At 48.3% G+C, this 21,734-nt stretch overlaps 1 protein-coding gene across 1 annotated transcript in view; it reads right to left on the minus strand.

Moving 5' to 3' along the window:
• The window catches only part of rad51b (RAD51 paralog B), a 565,342-nt gene that overhangs the window by 208,835 nt on the left and 334,773 nt on the right, over positions 1–21,734 (minus strand). The window contains exon 9 of the mRNA XM_078406166.1: positions 19,507–19,625. Within this exon, the coding sequence (XP_078262292.1) occupies positions 19,507–19,625 (119 nt within the window). The remainder of the gene's footprint in view (positions 1–19,506; positions 19,626–21,734) is intronic.

Below are 21,734 nucleotides of genomic sequence, written 5' to 3' on the forward strand. Positions count from 1 at the left end.
ACCTCTTAATAATCTTATACGTTTCGATAAGATCTCCTCTCATCCTTCTAAATTCCAGTGTATACAAACCTAGTCGCTCCAATCTTTCAACATATGACAGTCCCGCCATTCCGGGAATTAACCTAGTAAACCTACGCTGCACACCCTCAATTGCAAGAGAGAGTGTGTGTGTGTGGGGGGGGGGGGGGGGGTGGGGGGGGGGGGGGGGGGATGGGAAGGGAGAGGTGGAGAGGTGGAGAGAGTGAAGAAGAGGGTGGAAGTCAAGAGTCAAGAGTGTTTAATTGTCATGTCCCAGAGAAAACAATGACATTGGCAGCATGGGGGCAGAGTGGGAAACAGGGTTGAGGGAGGAGAGAGTGAGAGGGAGAATGGTGAAAAGAGAAGACAGGACAGGCTTTTCAGCCCATCACGTCTGTACTGTGCATCAACAATAAATTTCACACTAATCCAGCATTCATCCTATTTTTTTAATTCTCCCCACATTGTCTCCTTCCAAATGCTGCCACTCACCTGCCTACACACTAGGGGCGGTTAACGGCAGCCAGTTAACCTACTGCACTTCTTTGAGATGTGGGAGGAAACTGGAGTGTACGGAGGAAATCCACAGGGCGTGAGGGAGAAGGTGCAAAGCCCACACAAGAAGGGTCTCGGCCCCAAACGTCACCCATCCCTTCTCTCCAGTGATGCTGCCCGTCCCGCTGAGTTACTCCAGCATTTTGTGTCTGCCCACACAGACAGGACCAGAGGTCAGGATTGAACCTAGGTGTCTGGAGCTGTGAGGCAGTGACCTTACTAGCTGCACCGCTGTGTCATGAATTTTATAAACTTAGTAAGAGGAAGTTTACAGTTCTGCTCACCACATTAGAAGAGAGAGTTAATTGCACTGCGTTTCAGCAGGATGTTGCCAGGACTGGAAAACTGCAGCCATGAAGGAAAATTAAAATACGCTAGTATTGTTTTCTTTGGAACAGAGGAAGCTGACTGGAGACTTAATTGAGTCTATAAAATATGCTGGGTCTAGATAACAAAGGCCTATTTTCCCCAGGTAAAAGAGTCACAAGCCAAGAACAGAGATGAGGAAAAGTTATTTCCCCACAGAGAGAGGTGTGGCCTGCAATTCACTGTCTGGTAGTGTAATGGAGGCATTCCCACCAGCTGCATCGCGGGGCAAAGGGACAGCGTTCGTGGCCAAATACTAAAGGCCCCTAGCTCAACTGACCAGAGTATTCAGGGAAATCTTCAACCTCAGCGACAAAATCGCAGCCAATGCAGATTTGGACAGGTGCATGGATAGAATAGGATGGAGGCAGAACTCTCATCACATTTAAAACAGAGCTCGTGGTGACTTTCAGTTTAGTTCAGAGATACGGCGCGGAAACGGGCCCTTCGGCCCACTGAGTCCACACCGACCAGCGATCACCGGAACACTAACACTATCCTACACACGCTGGGGGGACAATTTACATTTACGCCAAGCCAATTAACCTACAAACCTGTACGTCTTTGGAGTGCGGGAGGAGACCGAAGATCTCGGAGAAAACCCACGCAGGTCACGGGGAGAACGTGCAGACAGCGCCCGTGGTCAGGATCGAGCCCGGGTCTCAGGCGTTGTGTGGCAGCAACTCTACCGCCTGTGGGCCTATTAAGCCTGCAGTGTTAGGCCAAGCAGCCCTTTTATTGACCAGCATGCTCATTAGTTCATGGAGGATAGTCACAAGGCATGGAAACAGGCCCTGCAGCCCACCAAATCTGTGCACTGACCATCAAGCACAGCACCCATTTACACTAACCCGATCCTAATCTCATTTTAAACCTCACACGTTCCCATCAACTATCCCCAAATTGTATGAATCACCTGCACAGGTGGAGAATTCACCATGGCCAATTAACCTTTGGCACTCAGGGGGAAAAGCCACATGGTCACAGGGAGAACATGTAAATTGCTAACAGACAACACCCAAAACCAGAATTGAACCCTGATGGCGAGGCGAGAGGCAGCAGCTCCACCAGCGGGCCATCATATGTTCATAAGTGATAGGAGCAGAATTCGGCCATTCGGCCCATCAAATCTACTCCGCCATTCAATCATGGCTGAACCATCTTTCCCTCTCAACCCCATTCTCCTGCTTTCTCACCGTTACCCACCCACTCTGTGCCCCAAATTATCCATGAGTTCTATGATTCTACATCCTGCTTCCCTGATCAAAAGGAGATGGGATTCCAAAATAAATTCCAGTGTTACTCATCTTAGATGAAGTGAGTGGACAGGCAACTCGACAGCAAGATCATTAGAGTTATGGCCATCTTCCAGCTGTTATCAGGCAACTGAATCATCCTTGCACAACCAGAGAGCAATGCCGAACTACTATCTACCTCATTGGTGACCCTCAGATTATCCTTGATCGGACTTTGCTGGCTTTATCTTGCACTAAACATTATTCCCTTATCATGTATCTGTACACTGTAAATGGCTCGATTGCACTGTAATAGAACTGGAAGGTAGACATAAAGGGCTGGAGTAACTCAGCGGGTCAGGCAGCATTTCTGCAGAAAAAGGATGGGTGATGTTTCAGGTCACAACTCTTCTTCAGACTACTCCCTTAACTACTTCAACTACATCTCCTTCCACGCTGTAAGTTCACAAGGTCATACGTGAAAGGAGTACAATTAGGCCATTCGGCCCATCAAGTCCACTCCGCTGTTCAATCATGGCTGATCTATCTCTCGCTCCTAACCCCATTCTCCTGCCTTCTCCCCATAACCCCTGACACCTGCACTAATCAAGAATCTGCCAATCTCTGCCTTAAAAATATCCACTGACGTGGCCTCTACAGCCTTCTGTGGCAAAGAATTCCACAGATTCACCACCCTCTGACTAAAGAAATGTCTCCTCATCTCCTTCCTAAAGGAACATCCTTTAATTCTGAGGCTATGACCTCTAGTCCTAGACTCTCCCACTAGTGGAAACATCCTCTCCACATCCACTTAACTGTTTCTTTGCTCGTTTCGAGGTGAAAGCTACAGTGGCAGACATAACACCCTCTCCAGCACCTGACAGCAACACCTTCACTGTGCAGGAGTATGATGTTAAGCGCGTGCTCAGAGCAGTGAATCCCAGGAAAGCTGCAGGCCCCGATGGTGTGACGGGCAGAGTGCTGAGGGAATGTGCAGACCAATTATCTGAGGTCTTCACAAAAATCTTCAACCTGTCCCTTTTAAAATCCACCATCCCTCCCTGCCTGAAGTCCGCCACAATCATCCCACTGCCGAAAAAGTCTGTCATCAGCGGTCTTAACGACTACCGTCCGGTAGCACTCACACCGGTCATCACAAAGTGCTTCGAGAGACTGGTCCTGCAGCACATCAAAGCCAGCCTCCCACCCACCTTCGACCCACACCAGTTTGCCTACAGAGCAAATAGGTCTACAGGGGATGCCATCGACACTGCTCTTCACACTGCACTGACCCACCTTGAACACCAGGGGAGCTATGTGAGGATGCTCTTCCTCGACTTCAGCTCTGCCTTTAACACGGTCATCCCGAGCAGACTGGTCACCAAAGTTTCTGACCTTGGATTTTCCCAAACCATCTGCCAATGGATCAAGGACTTCCTGACCAACCGCCCCCAGACCGTCAAAATAGGCCCTCACCTCTCCTCCACCATTACACTGAGCACCGGCTCACCACAGGGCTGTGTGTTGAGCCCCATCCTTTACTCCCTCTACACTCACGACTGCGCCCCCACCCATCCCACCAACACCATCATCAAGTTCGCGGATGACACGACTGTGGTTGGACTCATCTCAGGAGGAGATGAGACAGCCTATAGGGATGAAATCCAAAGGCTGGCAGCATGGTGTTCAGTGAACAATCTGGTCCTGAACTCCTCCAAAACAAAGGAACTTATAATTGACTTTAGAAAAACCAGTGCAGATTACGACCCACTCTACATCAATGGGGTCCGTGTGGAAAGGATACCAGCTTTCAGGTTCCTGGGTACGCACATCGCAGAGGATCTTACCTGGTCTACCAACACCATCACCACAGTAAAGAAGGCACAGCAGAGACTCCACTTCCTGAGGATCCTCAGGAAAACCAACCTGCAGGAGAAGCTCATGTTGTCCTTCTATCGCTGCTCCATCGAGAGTGTGCTGGCATACTGTATAACCACATGGTATGCCAGCTGCTCAGAAAAGGACAGGAAGGCCCTTCAGAGGGTCATCACGACGGCCCAGAAGATCATCGGCTGCTCACTGCCCTCCCTGGAGCACCTGTTCAGCCTACGCTGCCTCAGTAGAGCAGGCAAAATAATAAAAGATCCATCCCACCCCGGCCACCGTCTGTTTGTTCATCTGCCCTCTGGTCGACGTTTCAGGTCGATCAAATCCCGAACAAACAGACTTAAGAACAGTTTTTACCCCAGGGCCATACGAGAACTGAACACTACCTTTGCACTAGGCAACACCGTTAAAAAATCTTGTACTTAATATAATTGTATTTAATTGTATTTATGTATTTATTTGTTTTTGCATTTATTGCATATATGTTTGTACGCACCGTCAGGATTGGCTATTTTTTAATTTCGTTGTACTCGTTGCAATGACAATAAATGAATATTATTATTATTATTATTATTATTATCCAAGCCTTTCACCATTCTTTATGTTTCAATGAGGTCCCCCCTCATTCTTCTAAACTCCAGCGAGTGAAGACCCCTTTCTCAGTAAGTAAGCATCCCTTTCTCTCGATATCTACGTCTCTACCGTGTCCATTCTCAAGATGAGACCTTCCATTGCAGGACTCCTAGAATGTCCTCCTTCTCAGGGCTTCCCCTCCACCAGTTGGTGAAGCCTATACTTACGTCTCCTCCATTTCCCAGTCGTCTGCTCTCACCCCTACCCTTATGCTCAGGCACAACAGAGTTCCCTCATCTTCACCTCTGCACCCAGCACATCATCATTTGCCATGCTGCATCGTGGCCAAATACTAAAGACTAAAGACCTTTCGCTCACCTGACCAGAGTATTCAGGGAAATCTTCAACCTCATCGGCAGATCTCAGCCAATGCAGATTTGGACAGGTGCATGGATAGAATAGGATGGAGGCAGAAACTCTCATCACATTTAAACAGTGCTCGTGCGTATATTTAAAGAGCGGGAACTCTTCGCTTAGTCCTTGTTCAATAGTGTGGATGTTATGGCCCAGACGTCACGGGGAGAACGTACAAACTCCGTACAGACAGCACCTGTAGTCGTAGTGGTGATACTGTGAAGGATGAACGCAAGTTTCTCCTGCGCCAGATTCAACTGTGAGCATTACTGTGGATCTGTGAACTCAACAGCAACCCACATCACAAGGTCACAAGTGATAGGAGCAGAATTAGGCCATTCGGCCCATCCAGTTTACTCTGCCATTCAATCATGGCTCATCCATCTCTCCCCCCCCCCCCTAACCCCATTCCCCTGCCTTCTCCCCAGAACCATCACATCTATTGGTGAAATTATTCTATAACTAGACTTCAGGGACCTACTCTTTACCAAATACGATCCTTAGATGATTAGATCCCAAGTTGTGTATTCTCAGTAGCATCAGCTTTATTGCAGATTTTCTTCACTTAGCCTTTCACTTTTCCTATACTTCAGTGTGTCAGCAGAGTTTTCTATCGTTCGGAGTCAAATAATATCTTGGTACGGCTCAGAGTAGAGCTTGCATTCTTTAGTAGTTTATAGTACAATATGTGCTATGCGTGGGATCTTATCCCAATAGCTCTGTGGTGTAAGATTACTTCAATTAGAATTCACTTCCCATGGCATTGCTCTTGGACAAAGACTTAAAACATTTTGTGGTCTGCATATAAAAAAACGATTAAATTACAGTTATTAAATACATGGTGGCACGGTGGTGCAACAGTAGAGTTGCTGCAAACGCAGCCTCAGCGATCGCTTCGCTCAACACCTTCGCTCAGTCCGCCTGAACCAACCTGATCTCCCGGTGGCTGAGCACTTCAACTCCCCCTCCCACTCCCAGTCTGACCTTTCTGTCATGGGCCTCCTCCAGTGCCATAGTGAGGCCCACCGGAAATTGGAGGAACAGCACCTCATATTTCGCCTGGGCAGCTTGCAGCCCAGTGGTATGAACATTGACTTCTCCAACTTTAGATAGCTCCTCTGTCCCTCTCTTCCCCTCCCCCTTCCCAGATCTCCCTCTATCTTCCTGTCTCCACCTATATCCTTCCTTTGTCCCGCCCCCCTGACATCAGTCTGAAGAAGGGTCTTGACCCTTCGTCACGTCACCCATTCCTTCTCTCCTGAGATGCTGCCTGACCTGCTGAGTTACTCCAGCATTTTGTGAATAAATACCTTTGATTTGTACCAGCATCTGCAGTTATTTTCTTACACTTCTTATACTATTTACCTGCTATGTACATTCATTATTAAGCTAACACACAAGAGTTCAAAACCAGAGATCAGTTTCTGCAGTGCAGTAAATTACCAAAGGAGCCATCTTTATTTAGAAAGACCTGCCCATTGTTTCCTGATTTCTTGGTTCTGACAGTGAGTTGCGGTTCAGTTGTACAGTTCTAGCTTCTGAGTTAAGGTCATGGGTTCTAACCCAACTCCAGAGACAAAATGGCACAGCTGCTGCCTCACAGTGCCGGAGACCTGGGTTCGATCTTCACCTCGGGTGCTGTCTGCGTGGAATGTGCACGTTCTCCCTGTTACCGTGTGGGTTTCCTCCCACATTCGTGCAGGGTTGTGGGTTAATGGGCCCTCTGTAAATTGCCCCTAATGTGTGGGGAGTGGATGCGAAAGTGGGATAACGTAGAGCTAGTGTGACTAGGTGACTGATGGCCGGCGTGGACTCGGTGGGCCGAAGGGCCTGTTTTCATGCTGTATCCCTAAACTAAACTAATCAAAGCTGACACTGGTAAGTGCGTACTGAGGGAGTAGTGTCCGAGGTGCTTTCATTTGCATGAAATGTTAAACTGAAGCCCTCTTACAGAGCAAAGATGACCCCACACATAATTCTAAAGGCACCCTCGTTGATATTTACCATTTAACTGGCAACTGGCATTGATTAAACCACAGGTGGTGGAGACACAAAGAACTGCAGATGCTGGTTTACACCAAAGATAGACATAAAGTGCTGGAGTAACTCAGCGGGTCAGGCTGCACCTCTGGAGAAAAAGGATAGGCGATGTTTCAGGTCGTGACCCTTCTTCGTTGTTAATGGAACTTGCTGTGCACTCGTTGACAGTGGTAGTTTTCACACTACAAAGTAAACTCCATTGCAAACATGCTTCAGTGTCTGCAAAGTGCCATTAGGTGATCTGACCTTGGAATTGGATCCTTGTATATAATTTGAGCACAATGCTTCCCCACACCAGAGGTTCTGCTGCACATAATACACACTGGTTATTTTCCATCAGCAAGTGTGTGGAGGCATCTGCTGCCAAGCAGATGATACATGTGTTCCCCAACCAGAAACCTTGGATGAATCCTGAAGTCCGGATTTAGTTTAGAGATACAGCGCGGAAACAGGCCCACTGGTCCACCGGGTCTTGCACCGACCAGCGATCCCCGCACATTAGCAACATCCTACACACACTAGGGACAATTTACACTTACACCAAGTATAGGTCATACGGTTATGCCTGATATGAGTACACTTAGGCCATTCGGCCCATCAAGTCTCCTCTGCCATTCAATCATGGCTGATCTATCTCTCCCTCCTAACCCCATTCTCCTGCCTTTGCCCCATAACCTCTGACACACGTACTAATCAAGAATCTATCTACCTTTGGGTATACAAACCCAAGCCAATTAACCTACAATCCTGTGCAGGAAAGAACTGCAGATTCTGGTTGAAATCGAAGGTAGACACAAAATGCTAGAGTAACTCAGCGGGACAGGCAGCATCTCTGCGGAGGAATGGGTGACGTTTCGGGTCAAGGCCCTTCTTCAGACTGATGACAGGGGAGTGGGCAGGACACAGATAGAATGTAGTCGGAGACAGTAAGACTGGTGGGAGAACTGGGAAGGGGGAGGGGATGGAGAGAGAGGGAAAGCAAGGGCTATTTGAAGTTAGAGAAGTCAATGTTCATACCGCTGGGGTGTGAGCTGCCCAAGCGAAATATCGGTGCTGTTCCTCCAATTTGAGCTGGGCCTCACTCTGACAATGGAGAATGCCCAGGACAGATTTCTGATTTCATTACTTCCGGCTCTCTGCCCTCTAAAGCCTCCAACCTTATCGTTCCCCAGCCCCTCATAGTCCGATTTTATTTTCTCCCCAAAATCCACAAACAGAACTGTCCTGGCAGACCCATTGTTTCTGCTTGTTCATGTCCCACCGAATTAAATTCCACCTACCTCGACTCCATTCTATCCCCACTAGTCCAATCCCTCCCTACCAATGTCCAAGACACCTCACACGCTCTTCGTCTCTTCAATGACTTCCGTTTTCCAGGCCCCCACTCCCTCATCTTTACTATGGATGTCCAGTTACTCTACACCTCCATCCCCCACCAGGTAGGTCTTAAAGCCCTCCGCTTCTTCCTCAACAGCAGAACCAGCCAATTTCCGTCTACTAATACTCTCCTCCGCCTAGCGGAGCTGGTTCTTACCCTTAACAAATTCTTCGATTCCTCCCAATTCCTCCAAATCCAAGGTATAGCTATGGGCACTCGCAAGGGCCCCAGCTATGCCTGCCTCTTTGTAGGGTACGATTAAACAATCCCTGTTCCAGGCGTACATAGGCTCTATCCCCGAACTCTACCTCCGCTACATTGACAACTGCATCGGTGCTACCTCCCGCACCTATGTAGAACTCACTGACTTCATCAACTTCACGACTAATTTCCATCCTGCACTCAAATTCACTTGGACCATCTCTGACATCCCTCTACCGTTTCTAGACCTCACCCTCCATCGCAGGAGACAGACTATTGACCGACATCTACTACAAACCCACTGACTCCCGTAGCTATCTAGACTACACTTCTTCCCAACCTGCTTCTTGTAAAGACTCTATCCCCTACTCCCAATTCCTCCGTCGATGCTGCATCTGCGCCCAGGATGAGGTTTTCCATACCAAGTCATCGTAGATTTCCTCATACTTTAGGAAACGGGGGTTCCCCTCTTCCATTATAGATGAGGCTCTCACTAGGTCCTCCTCGATATCCCGTGGCTCCACTCTTGCCCCCCCTCCCCCCATTCATAACAAGGACAGAATCCCCCTCGTCCTCACCTTCCACCCCATCAGCCGTCGCATACAGCATATAATCCTCCTAAACCTTCGCCACCTCCAAAGGGATCCCACTACTGGCTACATCTTCCCATCTCCACCACTTTCTGCTTTCTGCAGAGACTGTTCCCTCCATAACTCCCTGGTCAACTCGTCCCTTCCCACCCAAACCACCCCGTCCCCAGGTACTTTCCCCTGCAACCGCAAGAGATGCAACACCTGTCCCTTTACCTCCCCCCTTCGACTCCATCCAAGTCTTTCCAGGTGAGGCAAAGGTTCACTTGCACCTCCTCCAACCTCATCTACTGTATCCGCTGTTCCAGGGGTCAACTTCTGTACATCGGTGAGACCAAGCGCAGGCTTGGCGATCGTTTCGCTGAACACCACCGCTCAGTCCACCTTAACCTAACTGATCTCCCGATTGCTCAGCACTTTAACTCCCCCTCCCATTCCCAATCTGACCTTTCCACAAATTGGAGGAACAGCACCTACATATTACGCTTGGGCAGCTTACATTGACCATTGACTTCTCTAACTTCAAATAGCCCTTGCTTTCCCTCTCTCTCCATCCACTGCTCCTTCCCAGTTCTCCCTCCAGTCCGACTGCCTGCGTCTACATTCTATCTCTGTCCCACCCACTCCCCTGACATCAGTCTGAAGAAGGGTCTCAACCCGAAATGTCACCCATTCCTTCTCTCCCGAGATGCTGCCTGTCCCGCTGAGTTACTCCGGCATTTTGTGTCAACCTACAAAACTGTACGTCTTTGGAGTGTGGGAGGAAACTGAAGATCTCGGTGAAAACCCACGGGGTCATGGGGGGAACGTGCAAACTCTGTGCAGACAGCACTGTAGTCGGGGTCAAACCCGGGTCTCCAGCGCTGCAAGGCAGCAACTCAACTGCTGCGCCACCGTGATGCCCAAGCCTGCAATGTTTAAATCACACGATGCCAAATGGTACCATAAATCTATCTAGGCCTTCCCAGAGGTATTGAGGATGCCAAAAGGGCATTCCGGAACATGCTGGCATCCCGAGGCATCAGCTCCCCACTCTGCCATTAGATGATCGAGTAATAATCTTATCGAAACATATAAGATTATTAATGGGTTGGACACGTTAGAGGCAGGAAACATGTTCCCAATATTGGGGGAGTCCAGAACAAGGGGCCACAGTTTAAGAATAAGGGGTAGGCCATTTAGAACTGAGATGAGGAAACACTTTTTCAGTCAAAGAGTTGTGAATCTGTGGAATTCTCTGCCTCAGAAGGCAGTGGAGGCCAATTCTCTGAATGCATTCAAGAGAGAGCTAGATAGAGCTCTTAAGAATAGCGGAGTCAGGGGGTATGGGGAGAAGGCAGGAACGGGGTACTGATTGAGAATGATCAGCCATGATCACATTGAATGGCGGTGCTGGCTCGAAGGGCCGAATGTCCTCCTCCTGCACCTATTGTCTATTGTCTATTGTCTATCTGACCACAGGCTACAATCAGTGGGAATAGGTGACAAACACGTCCTCCACAATCATTCTCAACACTGGTGCCCCAAAAAGATGCATTCCCAGTCCCTACTAATTCCCTATATACTCACAGGTTAGCAGCCAAATTTGGCTGCACCTTCATGAACAAGTTGGCACTGTGGTGGGCCAGGTCACTAACAATGATGGGATGGATTACAGGGAGGAGACAGAGAAGACAGGCACAAAATGCTGCAGTAACTCAGCGGGACAGGCAGCATCTCTGGAGAGAAGGATTGGGTGACGTTTCAGGTCGAGACCCTTCTTCAGACTGAGTCAGGGGAGAGGGAAATGAGTAATGGAAGGACACAAAGAACATGTAAAGTGTGAAAAGGACAGATCAAAGCAGACAATGTCAAGAAAATGTGCATTGGTTGGTTCATTGTTGTCTGAAGGAAAGGTGACAACGAGGCATTAAAAAAAAAATTAATCAGGAGGACAGTGAAACTAGTCAGAAAACTAGGACGGGGAGGGACAGAGAGAGAGAGAGAGAGAGGGAAAGCAAGGGTTATCTGAAGTTAGAGAAATCAATATTCATGCCACTGGATTGTAGAGAATGTGGTAACATGATGTCAGAACCACATCCTCTCCCTAAATATCAGCAAGACAAAGGATCTAGTTATCAACTTCAGTAGCTGCAGTGGAGTACCTGCCCCAATCAGCATCAATGGTGCCAAAGTAGAAATGGGTCAGTGCTTGATGTTCCTTGGCGTTAATTTTACCGATACTCTGTCGTGGACCAACCGCGTTGAAGTGACAAATAAGAAGGCATACCATCGCCTCTACTTCCTCAAGAGGCTGAGGAAATTCGGATGTCTCCAATGATTCTTATAAACTTCCACAAACGCACAAGAGAAAGTATCCCGTCGGGCAGCATCACCGCTTGGGTTGGGAACACTTCTGCCCACGACTGCAAGAAATTCCAGAGAGTTGTGGATGTAGCCCGGACCATCACTCAGACCACAATCCCTACCTTTGACTCCATTTACACTTCACACTGCCTTAGGAAAGCAGCAGAAACACTCAAAGACTTGTCCCACTCCCGATCATTCTTCATGTGTGGGAAGGAACTGCAGATGCTGGTTTAAACCGAAGATAGGCACAAAATGCTGGAGTAACTCAGCGGGACAGGCAGCATCTCTGGAGAGAAGGAATGGGTGACATTTCGGGTCGAGACGCTTCTTCAGTCTGAAGAAAGGTCACGACCTGAAACGTCACCCATTCCTTCTCTCCAGAGATACTGCCTGACCCGCTGAGTTACTCCGGTCATTCTTTACTTTTCCTCACTCCTGTCGGGCAGAAGATACTGAAGCTTGAAAGTGTGCACCACCAGACTCAAGAACAGGTTCTTCCCCTCTGTTATCAAGCTTTCGAACCGTCCTTCCATAAGCTGGGGCACTGTCTGATTCACCACTATCCCATTGCTAATACTGGACTTTGTCTGTGGCACTGGTGTGCAGGTCAGTGGCAGGCTCACAGTTTACAGTTTAATTTATTGTCACGTGTACCGAGGTACAGTGAAAAGCTTTTGCTGCGTGCTATCCAGTCAGTGGAAAGACAATACATGATTACAATCGAGCCATTTACAGTGTATAGATAACTGACAAGGGAATAACTTTTAGGGCAAGGTAAACCTGTCAAGGATAGTCCGAGGGTCATCAAAGATGGTAGATAGCAGTTCAGCACTACTCTCTGGTTGTGGTAGGCTGATTCAGTTGCCTGACAACGGCTGCGAAGGAACTGTCCCGGTATCTGGAGGTGTGCAGATGGTGTGATCTTATCGAAACGTATAAGATTATTAAGGGGTTGGACACGTTAGAGGCAGGAAACATGTTCCCGATGTTGGGGGAGTCCAGAACCAGGGGCCACAGTCTAAGAATAAGGGGTAGGCCATTTAGAACTGAGATGAGGAAAAACCTTTTCAGTCAGAGAGTTGTGAATCTGTGGAATTCTCTGCCTCAGAAGGCAGTGGAGGCCAATTCTCTGAATGCATTCAAGAGAGAGCTAGATAGAGCTCTTAAGGGTAGTGGAGTCAGGGGGTATGGGGAGAAGGCAGGAACGGGGTACTGATTGAGAATGATCAGCCATGATCACATTGAATGGTGGTGCTGGCTCGAAGGGCCGAATGTCTTCGCTATTGTCTATTGTGGATCTGGGCTGGATTGTGACGCATGGATGATTTTCTCCATCCCTAACCCAGTGGTACTGAGGTCAGTGGTGGACTGCACTGTGGCACAGTCAGTAAGAGCCGCTGCCTCACAGCTCCAGTGACCCAGGCAGTGGCTGTGCAGATGGTGTCCGATGTGCAACAGAGCTGTGTTGATCTGAACGTAGGGAGAACAAAATGGGATCCGTGTAACTGAGCGGTTGATGGTCAATGTGGACTCAGTGTGCCCAGGGGGCTTTTTCCAGACCGTGTCTCTCTATAACCCTACAGCAGAGAGCACGAGACTGCAGAGATACTTGGAATCTACCGTGACTGTCGGCTGTTGTGCAACAAATTAATGGGAACGCCCATTTCCGTGACTGACTCATCCAAATCAAGATGCACTTGGTTGCAGGTAAGTCTGAAACAGGCTCCACGGTGTGGGGGACTGGCAGGTAGCTGTGTAGCTTGTGACAGCACACTATTGTGGTCAAGGGAAATAACCATGTCTGGCTGAGATGAGCTCAGTCATTGCACATCCGGTCTGTGCAGCCTCACACGACATCAAATAATGGCATCAACAACCCGCTCAACGGACTTACAACCAAAAGAAAGGAAAGTAAAGGCACAGCCATAGAAATTAAAGGCTGAAGAAAGGTATCGACCCAAAACGTCACCCGTTCGTTGTACAGCTAAGCTTGTGATGCTTGCACCCCAGCGGTATGAATATTGATCTCTCTAATTTCAAGTAGTGCAAGAAAATAACTGCAGATGCTGGTACAAATCGAAGGTATTTATTCACAAAATGCTGGAGTAACTCGGCAGGTCAGGCAGCATCTCAGGAGAGAAGGAATGGGTGACGTTTCGGGTCGAGACCCTTCTCTAATTTCAAGTAACCCTTCCATTCCCCTTCCCTCTGCCCCTCGCCCACCCCAGTCATCCTGACATACCCCTTCATAATCATCTCTTCCACAACCAACAATGGACCATTGTGGGCTCCACCTTTCCTTGTGCCTGCTCTGATTTGTTCCAAACCTTTTCATGCCTCTACTTTCCCTCCTTTCTGACTCTCAGTCTGAAGAAGGGTCTCGACCTGAAACGCCACCTATTCTGTTTCTCCAGAGATGCTGCCTGTCCCGCTGAGTTACTCCAGCATTTTGTGTCTATCTTCGACGTAAACCAGCGCCTGCAGTTCCTTCCTACGCAAACTTAAAGGCATGGTGTTTTGACTCGGAAATTGTGTGAAAGTATGTAAAGTGCACGAAGGAACTGCAGATGCTGGTTTATATCATAGACAGACACAAAATGCTGGCGTAACTCAGCAGGACAGGCAGCATCTCTGCAGAGAAGGAATGGGTGACGTTTCCGGTCGAGATGTATATAACAGTGAAAGGGAATACCAGCATTTTGGGAAATATTACATGATTTGCAACAAATATCCATATCTTTACAAAATCACAAGAGAAGAGAAGTGAGACACAAAGGACTGCAGATGCTGAAACTTGGAACAAATGATCAATCTGGAAGGACTCAGTAGATTAGGCAGCTTTTGTGAGGCAGGGAGATGGTCGACCATTGGAGACAAGATCTTGCATCCGGACAGAGAGTGCAGAGGGAAAAGGACCAGTCTGAAGTGAGGGGTGAGACTGAGGCAGGAAGGTGACTGGTGGCCAGTCCATAGAAGTGAGCGGGAGATTTAAACCCTGGGTTACAGGGGACGTAATATCGCATTCAATCTAAGGAAAAGGCTTAAAGTTTGCAGGAAAAGCATCGAGTGCATGGATTGAGAGTGTTTTAGATTTCATTGAAGGATGACCAAGAAATCGACAAAGACAGAGAAATAGACACAAGATAACCTAAAGGAGCTTCTGTAAGTATATAAAAATGAATAGACAAGCAGAGCAAATAAATTAGTGATCTGTTTACAGGGAAAGGAAATTTTACAAGGGGCAATGAAAAGAGAACGGAGGTATTAAACAAATCATTTGTATCTCTCTTCACCTAGGAAGACCTAGCCTTCTGAGATACCAGAGAACCAAAGGCGAAGGTGAAGAAAAAGAGATTAGCACTAATAAAGAAATACTGGTACGGTATGCTAGGTTTGGGGTGGCACGGTGGCACAGCGGTAGAGTTGCTGCCTTACAGCGCCGGAGATTCGGGTTCAATCCCAACTACGGGCGCCGTCTGTACGGAGTTTGTACGTTCTCCCCGTGACCTGCGTGGGTTTTCTCCGAGATCTTCGGTTTCCTCCCACACTCCAAAGACGTACTGGTCTGTAGGTTAATTGGCTTGGTAAATGAAAAAATTGTCCCTGGTGTGTGGGGGATAGTGTTAATGTGCGTGGACCCGGTGGGCCGGAGGGACTGTTTCCGCTGTGTATCCCTAAACTAAACTAGCAGAGAAGTTAACAGAAACAGCAAACAGAATAAACCAATTGATAGAATTTTGAAATAGAAACAGAAGTGCTGGAAGAACTCAGCCAGTCAAGCAGTATCGGTGGAAAGAGAAAACAATCAATGATCGGTTCCATCCCGACTACGGGTGCTGTCCGTACGGAGTTTGCACGTTCTCCCCGTGACCTGTGTGGGTTTTCTCCGAGATCCTCGGTTTCCTCCCACACTCCAAAGACGTACAGGTATGTTGGTTAATTAGCTTGGTAAATGTAAAAATTGTCCCAAGTGGGTATAGGATAGTATTAATGTGCGGGGATCGCTGGTCCTGGTGGGCCGAAAGGGCCTGTTCCCGCGCTGTATCTCTAAACTCTAAACTATTGAGCTTCCTCAAAAATGGGTAATGTTTGCAGTTTTCAAAGCAGGGTGAGGTGTAAGACAAAAGACTACATGAAGCTATCTTAAGATAGAGCAGATGATAAAGGGCACGGGTAAACAAGTTGGAGAATTCAAAGTCCATTCCAGAAGGTTGCAGAGTCTGGGCAGAAGATTGGATATTTCTTGTTTACATTGGGCACACTACGGCAATGTTTGTTAAATGTCGTGGGCCCATCTGGCCCCAGCACCTCTGCAAACCCCATCGCCGACTCCCCAGCCACACCCTCAGATCCTCCTAACGCCTGCAGATCACACTGCTGTAAAGAGTGGAACCAGTTGCACACACTATCTGTATCCTGCAACTTTCCTTCACAAAACGTTGTCGTTGCAACCTGCTTTTATTGGGGACATTTGTATTTTCAGTTGAAGTCTGCTTGGATTTTTACTGACTCAGCCTGTAACTACCACTCTGTCTCCATCCTCACTTCTGCACACCCTAGTGTTTCTGGTAAGAAACAGCACTCTGCTCAAGGATTATGCTTCCAATTTTTGAGAGGTATTCGTTGCTAAAGGATGGATTCCGTGATCTCAATAACACTATTTAAAATGCTCAACTACCATCAGACATGGGACATGGTCCCATAAAAAAACTGCTTCACCAGCAGGATGTATGATGGACCATTTAACACTCCAGTAGTCCACTGTGGAGCTTGAAGCAAGCACCAGTTCCTCCCAAATCCCCAGAGCCAAGCTTAGTACGGATTGTCAGAGAGGCATCAAGTTTTCAGATTGGAAATACTTAGCAGATAAAGCAGCGTCTGGGAAATGAGACAAGGTTAATTGTCTCAATGTCAATCCGAGAACCTTTGACACGACTGGAAGAAACAAAGAAGTTTGTTTCCGGTCAGATAAAAGGGGGGGGTTTGGGGAAGATGGTGAGAAGAACAAAGGAAGTATCTCTGATAGTGAGAGACCAAATGAGGTGACACAATTCGATACGATGGAACTTTATTTATCCAAGGAGGGAAATTGATCTGAAAAACATTCATAAAATACAAGATTCACTTTCAGTAAAGTGATGAGTGGAAAGGTTTGGGGCTGTGCAAAGATTGGGGAGGAGGGGGGGAGAGTGAGTCGACCCCACGACAGAAGGAGGAGGAGTTGTACAGTTTGATAGCCACAGGGATAGGTATTTATTCACAAAATGCTGGAGTAACTCAGCAGGACAGGCAGCATCTCAGGAGAGAAGGAATGGGTGACGTTTCGGGTCGAGACCCTTCTTCAGACTGATAGGGATGTGGTAGCTAGAGGCAGATGATGCTTCCTTGTCTGTGCTAACAGCAGGCTGTGGGATATGGCCTCAGGCCAGGCTATACCACTGGAGAAAGAAAAGCTGGTCCACAGAGAACATCCCTTCCGCTGTTCAAGCAGTGCCATAGATCTGCAGCAGCCACCTCCCGAGGCAGCCAGTGACTCTGTTCAACCTCCTGCCCGACGGGCCTTGCTTTCGACAGTGCAACGCTCCCTCAGAAATGCACTGGGTTCGCAGTTGAGGTTGTGCTCCAACCTATAGCGCAGAATTTGAACTCACGACCTCCCCGACCCAGAGGCAAGATGGCCAGAAAATGAGCCAGAGATGACATCATTGAAGTGTTGTCAGGACAACATTGGAATAAAAGTAGCATACAATACAACATGAGCCAACTCCTCCTGATCCCCATTCAATTTATTCCCCATTTAATTTTGAAATAACAGAGGAAGAATTTAAGTAATGTCCTCCACAACCTTAGGACACCCCAAGTGATTTATTGTGGAATCAGGGTTGTAATGTAAAACGTGTGTAAAGAATAAAGGGCTGATAATGGCAATCAGAAATGCCTGGTAAAGGGCAAATCAGGGCCATACCTCCCTCCCCTATCATAAGGTCATAAGGAATAGGAATAGAATTAGGCCATTCGGCCCCTTGTCCAATCCACCATTCAATCATGGCTGATCTATCTCTCCCTCCTAACCCCATTCTCCTGCCTTCTCCCCATAACCTCTGACACATGTACTAATCAAGAATCTATCTATCTCTGCCTTAAAAATATCCACTGACTTGGCCTCTACAGTCTTCTGTGGCAATGAATTCCACAGATTCACCACCCTCTGACTAAAGAAATTTCTCCTCATCTCCTTCCTAAAGCAAAGTCCTTTAATTCTGAGGCTGTGACCTCTAGTCCTAGACTCTCCCACTAGTGGAAACATTCTCTCCACATCCACTCTATCCAAGCCTTTCACTTTGCAACAAGGTCCCCCTTCATTCTTCTAAACTCCAGTGAGTACAGGCCCGGTGCCGACAAACGCTCATCATAGGTTAACCTACTCTTCACGGTAGTCCACCTAACCTACTCTTCACAGTAGGTTAACCTACTCTTCACAGTAGGTTAACCTACTCTTCACAGTAGTCCACCTAACAGGGATGACAGGTGAATCTGTGGAATTCTCTGCCACAGAAGGTAGTTGAGGCCAGTTCATTGGCTATATTTAAGAGGGAGTTAGATGTGGCCCTTGTGGCTAAAGGGATCAGGGTGTATGGAGAGAAGGCAGGTACAGGATACTGAGTTGGATGATCAGCCATGATCATATTGAATGGCGGTGCAGGCTCGAAGGGCCGAATGGCCTACTCCTGCACCTATTTTCTATGTTTCTATGACAGAGCTGTCTCGGCACTGAAATGGAGTTCCATACTACTGTGTACTCCAGTCGTGGAGATGGGGCTAAAACCCACAGACTGGTGACTCAGATGAGAATACTACACATTTGGAGCTAGCACAGGAAGGCCAGTCATAGAGAGACACGGTACTGAAACAGGTTCCTCCCCCCCCCCCCCCCAGCCTGCAATGGCCATAAAGCACCCCTTTACACCAATCCTACATTAGTCCCATCGTTCATGCTCTCATCAACTGCGCCCTGATTCTGCCACTTACCCACACTGCATGGAGCAATTCCCAGTAGCTGGTTAACCTACATCCTTGGGATATGGGAGGACCAACGCAGTCACGAGGCGGCTGTGTAAGTTCCACACGGCCCCCGAGGTCAGAATTGAAGCCAGGTCCCTGGCATTGCAAGGCAGCAGCTCTACCAACTGCGCCACTGTGCTGCCCACCATGCCCGCGTCTCCCCCTCCTATTCTAAAATCACTGCAAGTCATTCTAAGATCGGCACGGTGGCGCAGCGGTAGAGTTGCCGCCTTACAGCACCGGAGACCCGGGTTCGATCCTGACTGCGGGTGCTGTCTGTACGGAGTTTGTACGTTCTCCCCGTGGGTTTTCTCCGAGATCTTCGGTTTCCTCCCACACTCCAAAGGCGTTCAGGTACGTAGGTTAATTGGCTTGGTGTATGTGTAAAATTGTCCCTAGCGTGTGTAGGATAGTGTTAATGTGCGGGGATCGCTGGTCGGTGCGGACTCGGTGGGCCGAAGGGCCTGTTTCCGCGCTGTATCTCTAAAACTAAAAAACTAAAACTAAAATCCAGAAGGTAAGTTTGTGTTGTGTTGCAGGGCCTTTCAGAAGAGAATGAAAGCAATCAGTCAGGGACTTGCACCTGATCACTGTGCTGCTGTGTGGTACGAATGAAGTGGATGAACAGGATCTCTGATTGAGCAGCTACTGGCTTACAGCTTATTGCAGTCTATTCTTAGGAGCTGCTATCCGCGCCGGCTCATTGGAGCTCTGCAGACTGCCCCAGCTTATCTCCCCCTGCGGTCGAGGCTTTGAACGTGGTGTGACAACCCACGCATTGAAAGACCGGCTTTGTTTCCACCGCCTCCGCCCCTGCTTGCAGCTCGTGTGATCTCACCTGCCTGCTGTGGTAGTCCAGATACTGCATGATCAGCCTGGTGTTGATGCTGTGACTCCACGTGTTTCCCAAGGCTGCCGTGGCAAAGCCCGTTTCTCCGTCAGGGCTTACCCCGCTACCTGCAGGCACGGGCGAAAGCACAGAAACGCAGTTCAGCAGAAGATGAGAGAGAGCAAACTTTATTTATCGTAAACATATCCTAGACACCTATAACCCCGATGACGCTATGACGTTTGGGAGCAATTTTGAGCCCCGCATCTGAGGAGGGATGGGCTGGAGCTGGAGTGGGTCTGGTGGGGGTTTACGAGAACGATCCCAGAAATGAGTGGGTTAACATATGATGAGCCTTTGACGGCACTGGGCCTGTACTTGCTGGAGTTTAGAAGGTCATTGAGTTCAATGGCCTCATTGAAACTTACCGAGTAGTGAAAGGCTTGGATAGAGTGGATGAGGAGAGGATGTTTCCATTAGTGGGAGTGTCTAGGACTAGAGGTAATAGCCTCAGAATTAAAGGACATTCCTTTAGGAAGGAGGTGAGGAGGAATTTCTTTAGTCAGAGGGTGGTGAATCTGCGGAATTCTTTGCCACAGAAGGCTGTGGAGGCCAAGTCAGTGGATATTTTAAAGGCAGAGATAGATAAATTATTGATTAGTACGTGTGTCAGCGGTTTTAGATTTTAGATTTTTTTAGAGATACAGCGCAGAAACAGGCCCTTCGGCCCACCGGGTCCGCGCCGCCCAGCGATATCCGCACACTAACACTATCCTACACCCACTAGGGACAAATTTACATTTGCCCAGCCGATTAACCTACAAACCTGTACGTCTTTGGAGTTGTGGGGAGAAGGCAGGAGAATGGGGTCAGGAGGGAGAGATAGATCAGCCATGATTGAATGGCGGAGTGGACTTGATGGGCCAAATGGCCTCATTCTATTCCTACCTCTTATGAACATGACCATTTCATCAATTTTGACAGATGCACCACTGAGACTATCATATCTTTATGCATCACAGCTTGGCATGACAACTGCTCAGCTCAAAGCTGCAAGAAACTGCAGAGAGCCCTGCTTGGAGCCCAGACCCTCACACAATCCAGCCCCGCCCTCATCAACTTCATCTACACTTCGCGCGTGGCAGTAAGCAGCCAACATTATCAAGGATCACTCATACTTCCCCCCCCCCCCCCCCCCCCCCACCTCCCCCACCCTCTCCTGTCGGGCAGAAGCTTGAAAGCGCATACCACCAGATTCCAGATCATCTTGTTATCAAACTACAGATTGGGCCTCTCAACTGCGAAGGATGAATTCTCAATCTGTCCACCAACTGATTGCAACCCAGGCCATTTATTTGCATCCGCACTTTCTCTGTAGCTGGAACACAATATCCTGCCAGATAGACACAAAATGCTGGAGTAACTCAGCAGGACAGGCAGCATCTCTGAAGAGAAGGGTCTCGACCCAAAACCCACAGATGCTGCCCAGCCCGCTGAGTTACTCCAGCATTTTGTGTCTATCTTCGGTGTAAACCAGCGTTGAAATTCCTTCCTGCACACAATAACCTGTACTCAGTTTATTTTCCCTTTGGCACTACCTGTTGTGCTCATGCACGGTCTGATCTGCCTGGTACTTGAAACAATAATAAACCTATACCAGTACATTTTCAATTCCATCTTTAAATTTGTGGATGGGAAATGCAGAATAAGGCATCCTCTGTATGGTGTGAGGCACCCAATATCTATAATCAAGTCCTCCCAGGTCACCTGTAGAATAGGGTGGTACGGAGTTGTTGTTGTAGAAACAAGGAAATGCAGATACTAGTTAATACCAAAGATGGACGCAATAACTCAGTGGGTTAGACAGCATCTCTGTCATGGGCCTCCTCCAGTGCCATAGTGAGGCCCACCGGAAATTTGAGGAACAGCACCCCATATTTCGCCTGGGCAGCTTGCAGCCCAGTGGTATGAACATTGACTTCTCCAACTTTAGATAGTTCCTCTGTCCCTCTCTTCCCCCCCCCCCCCCCAGTTCTCCCTCTAACTTCCTGTCTCCACCTATATCCTTCCTTTGTCCCGCCCCCCCTGACATCAGTCTGAAGAAGGGTCTCGACCCGAAACGTCACCCATTCCTTCTCTCCTGAGATGCTGCCTGACCTGCTGAGTTACTCCAGCATTTTGTGAATAAATACCTTCGATTTGTACCAGCATCTGCAGTTATCTTCTTATACACCCTT

The sequence above is a fragment of the Rhinoraja longicauda genome, chromosome 10 (assembly GCF_053455715.1).
Source record: "Rhinoraja longicauda isolate Sanriku21f chromosome 10, sRhiLon1.1, whole genome shotgun sequence".
NCBI lineage: Eukaryota > Metazoa > Chordata > Chondrichthyes > Rajiformes > Arhynchobatidae > Rhinoraja > Rhinoraja longicauda.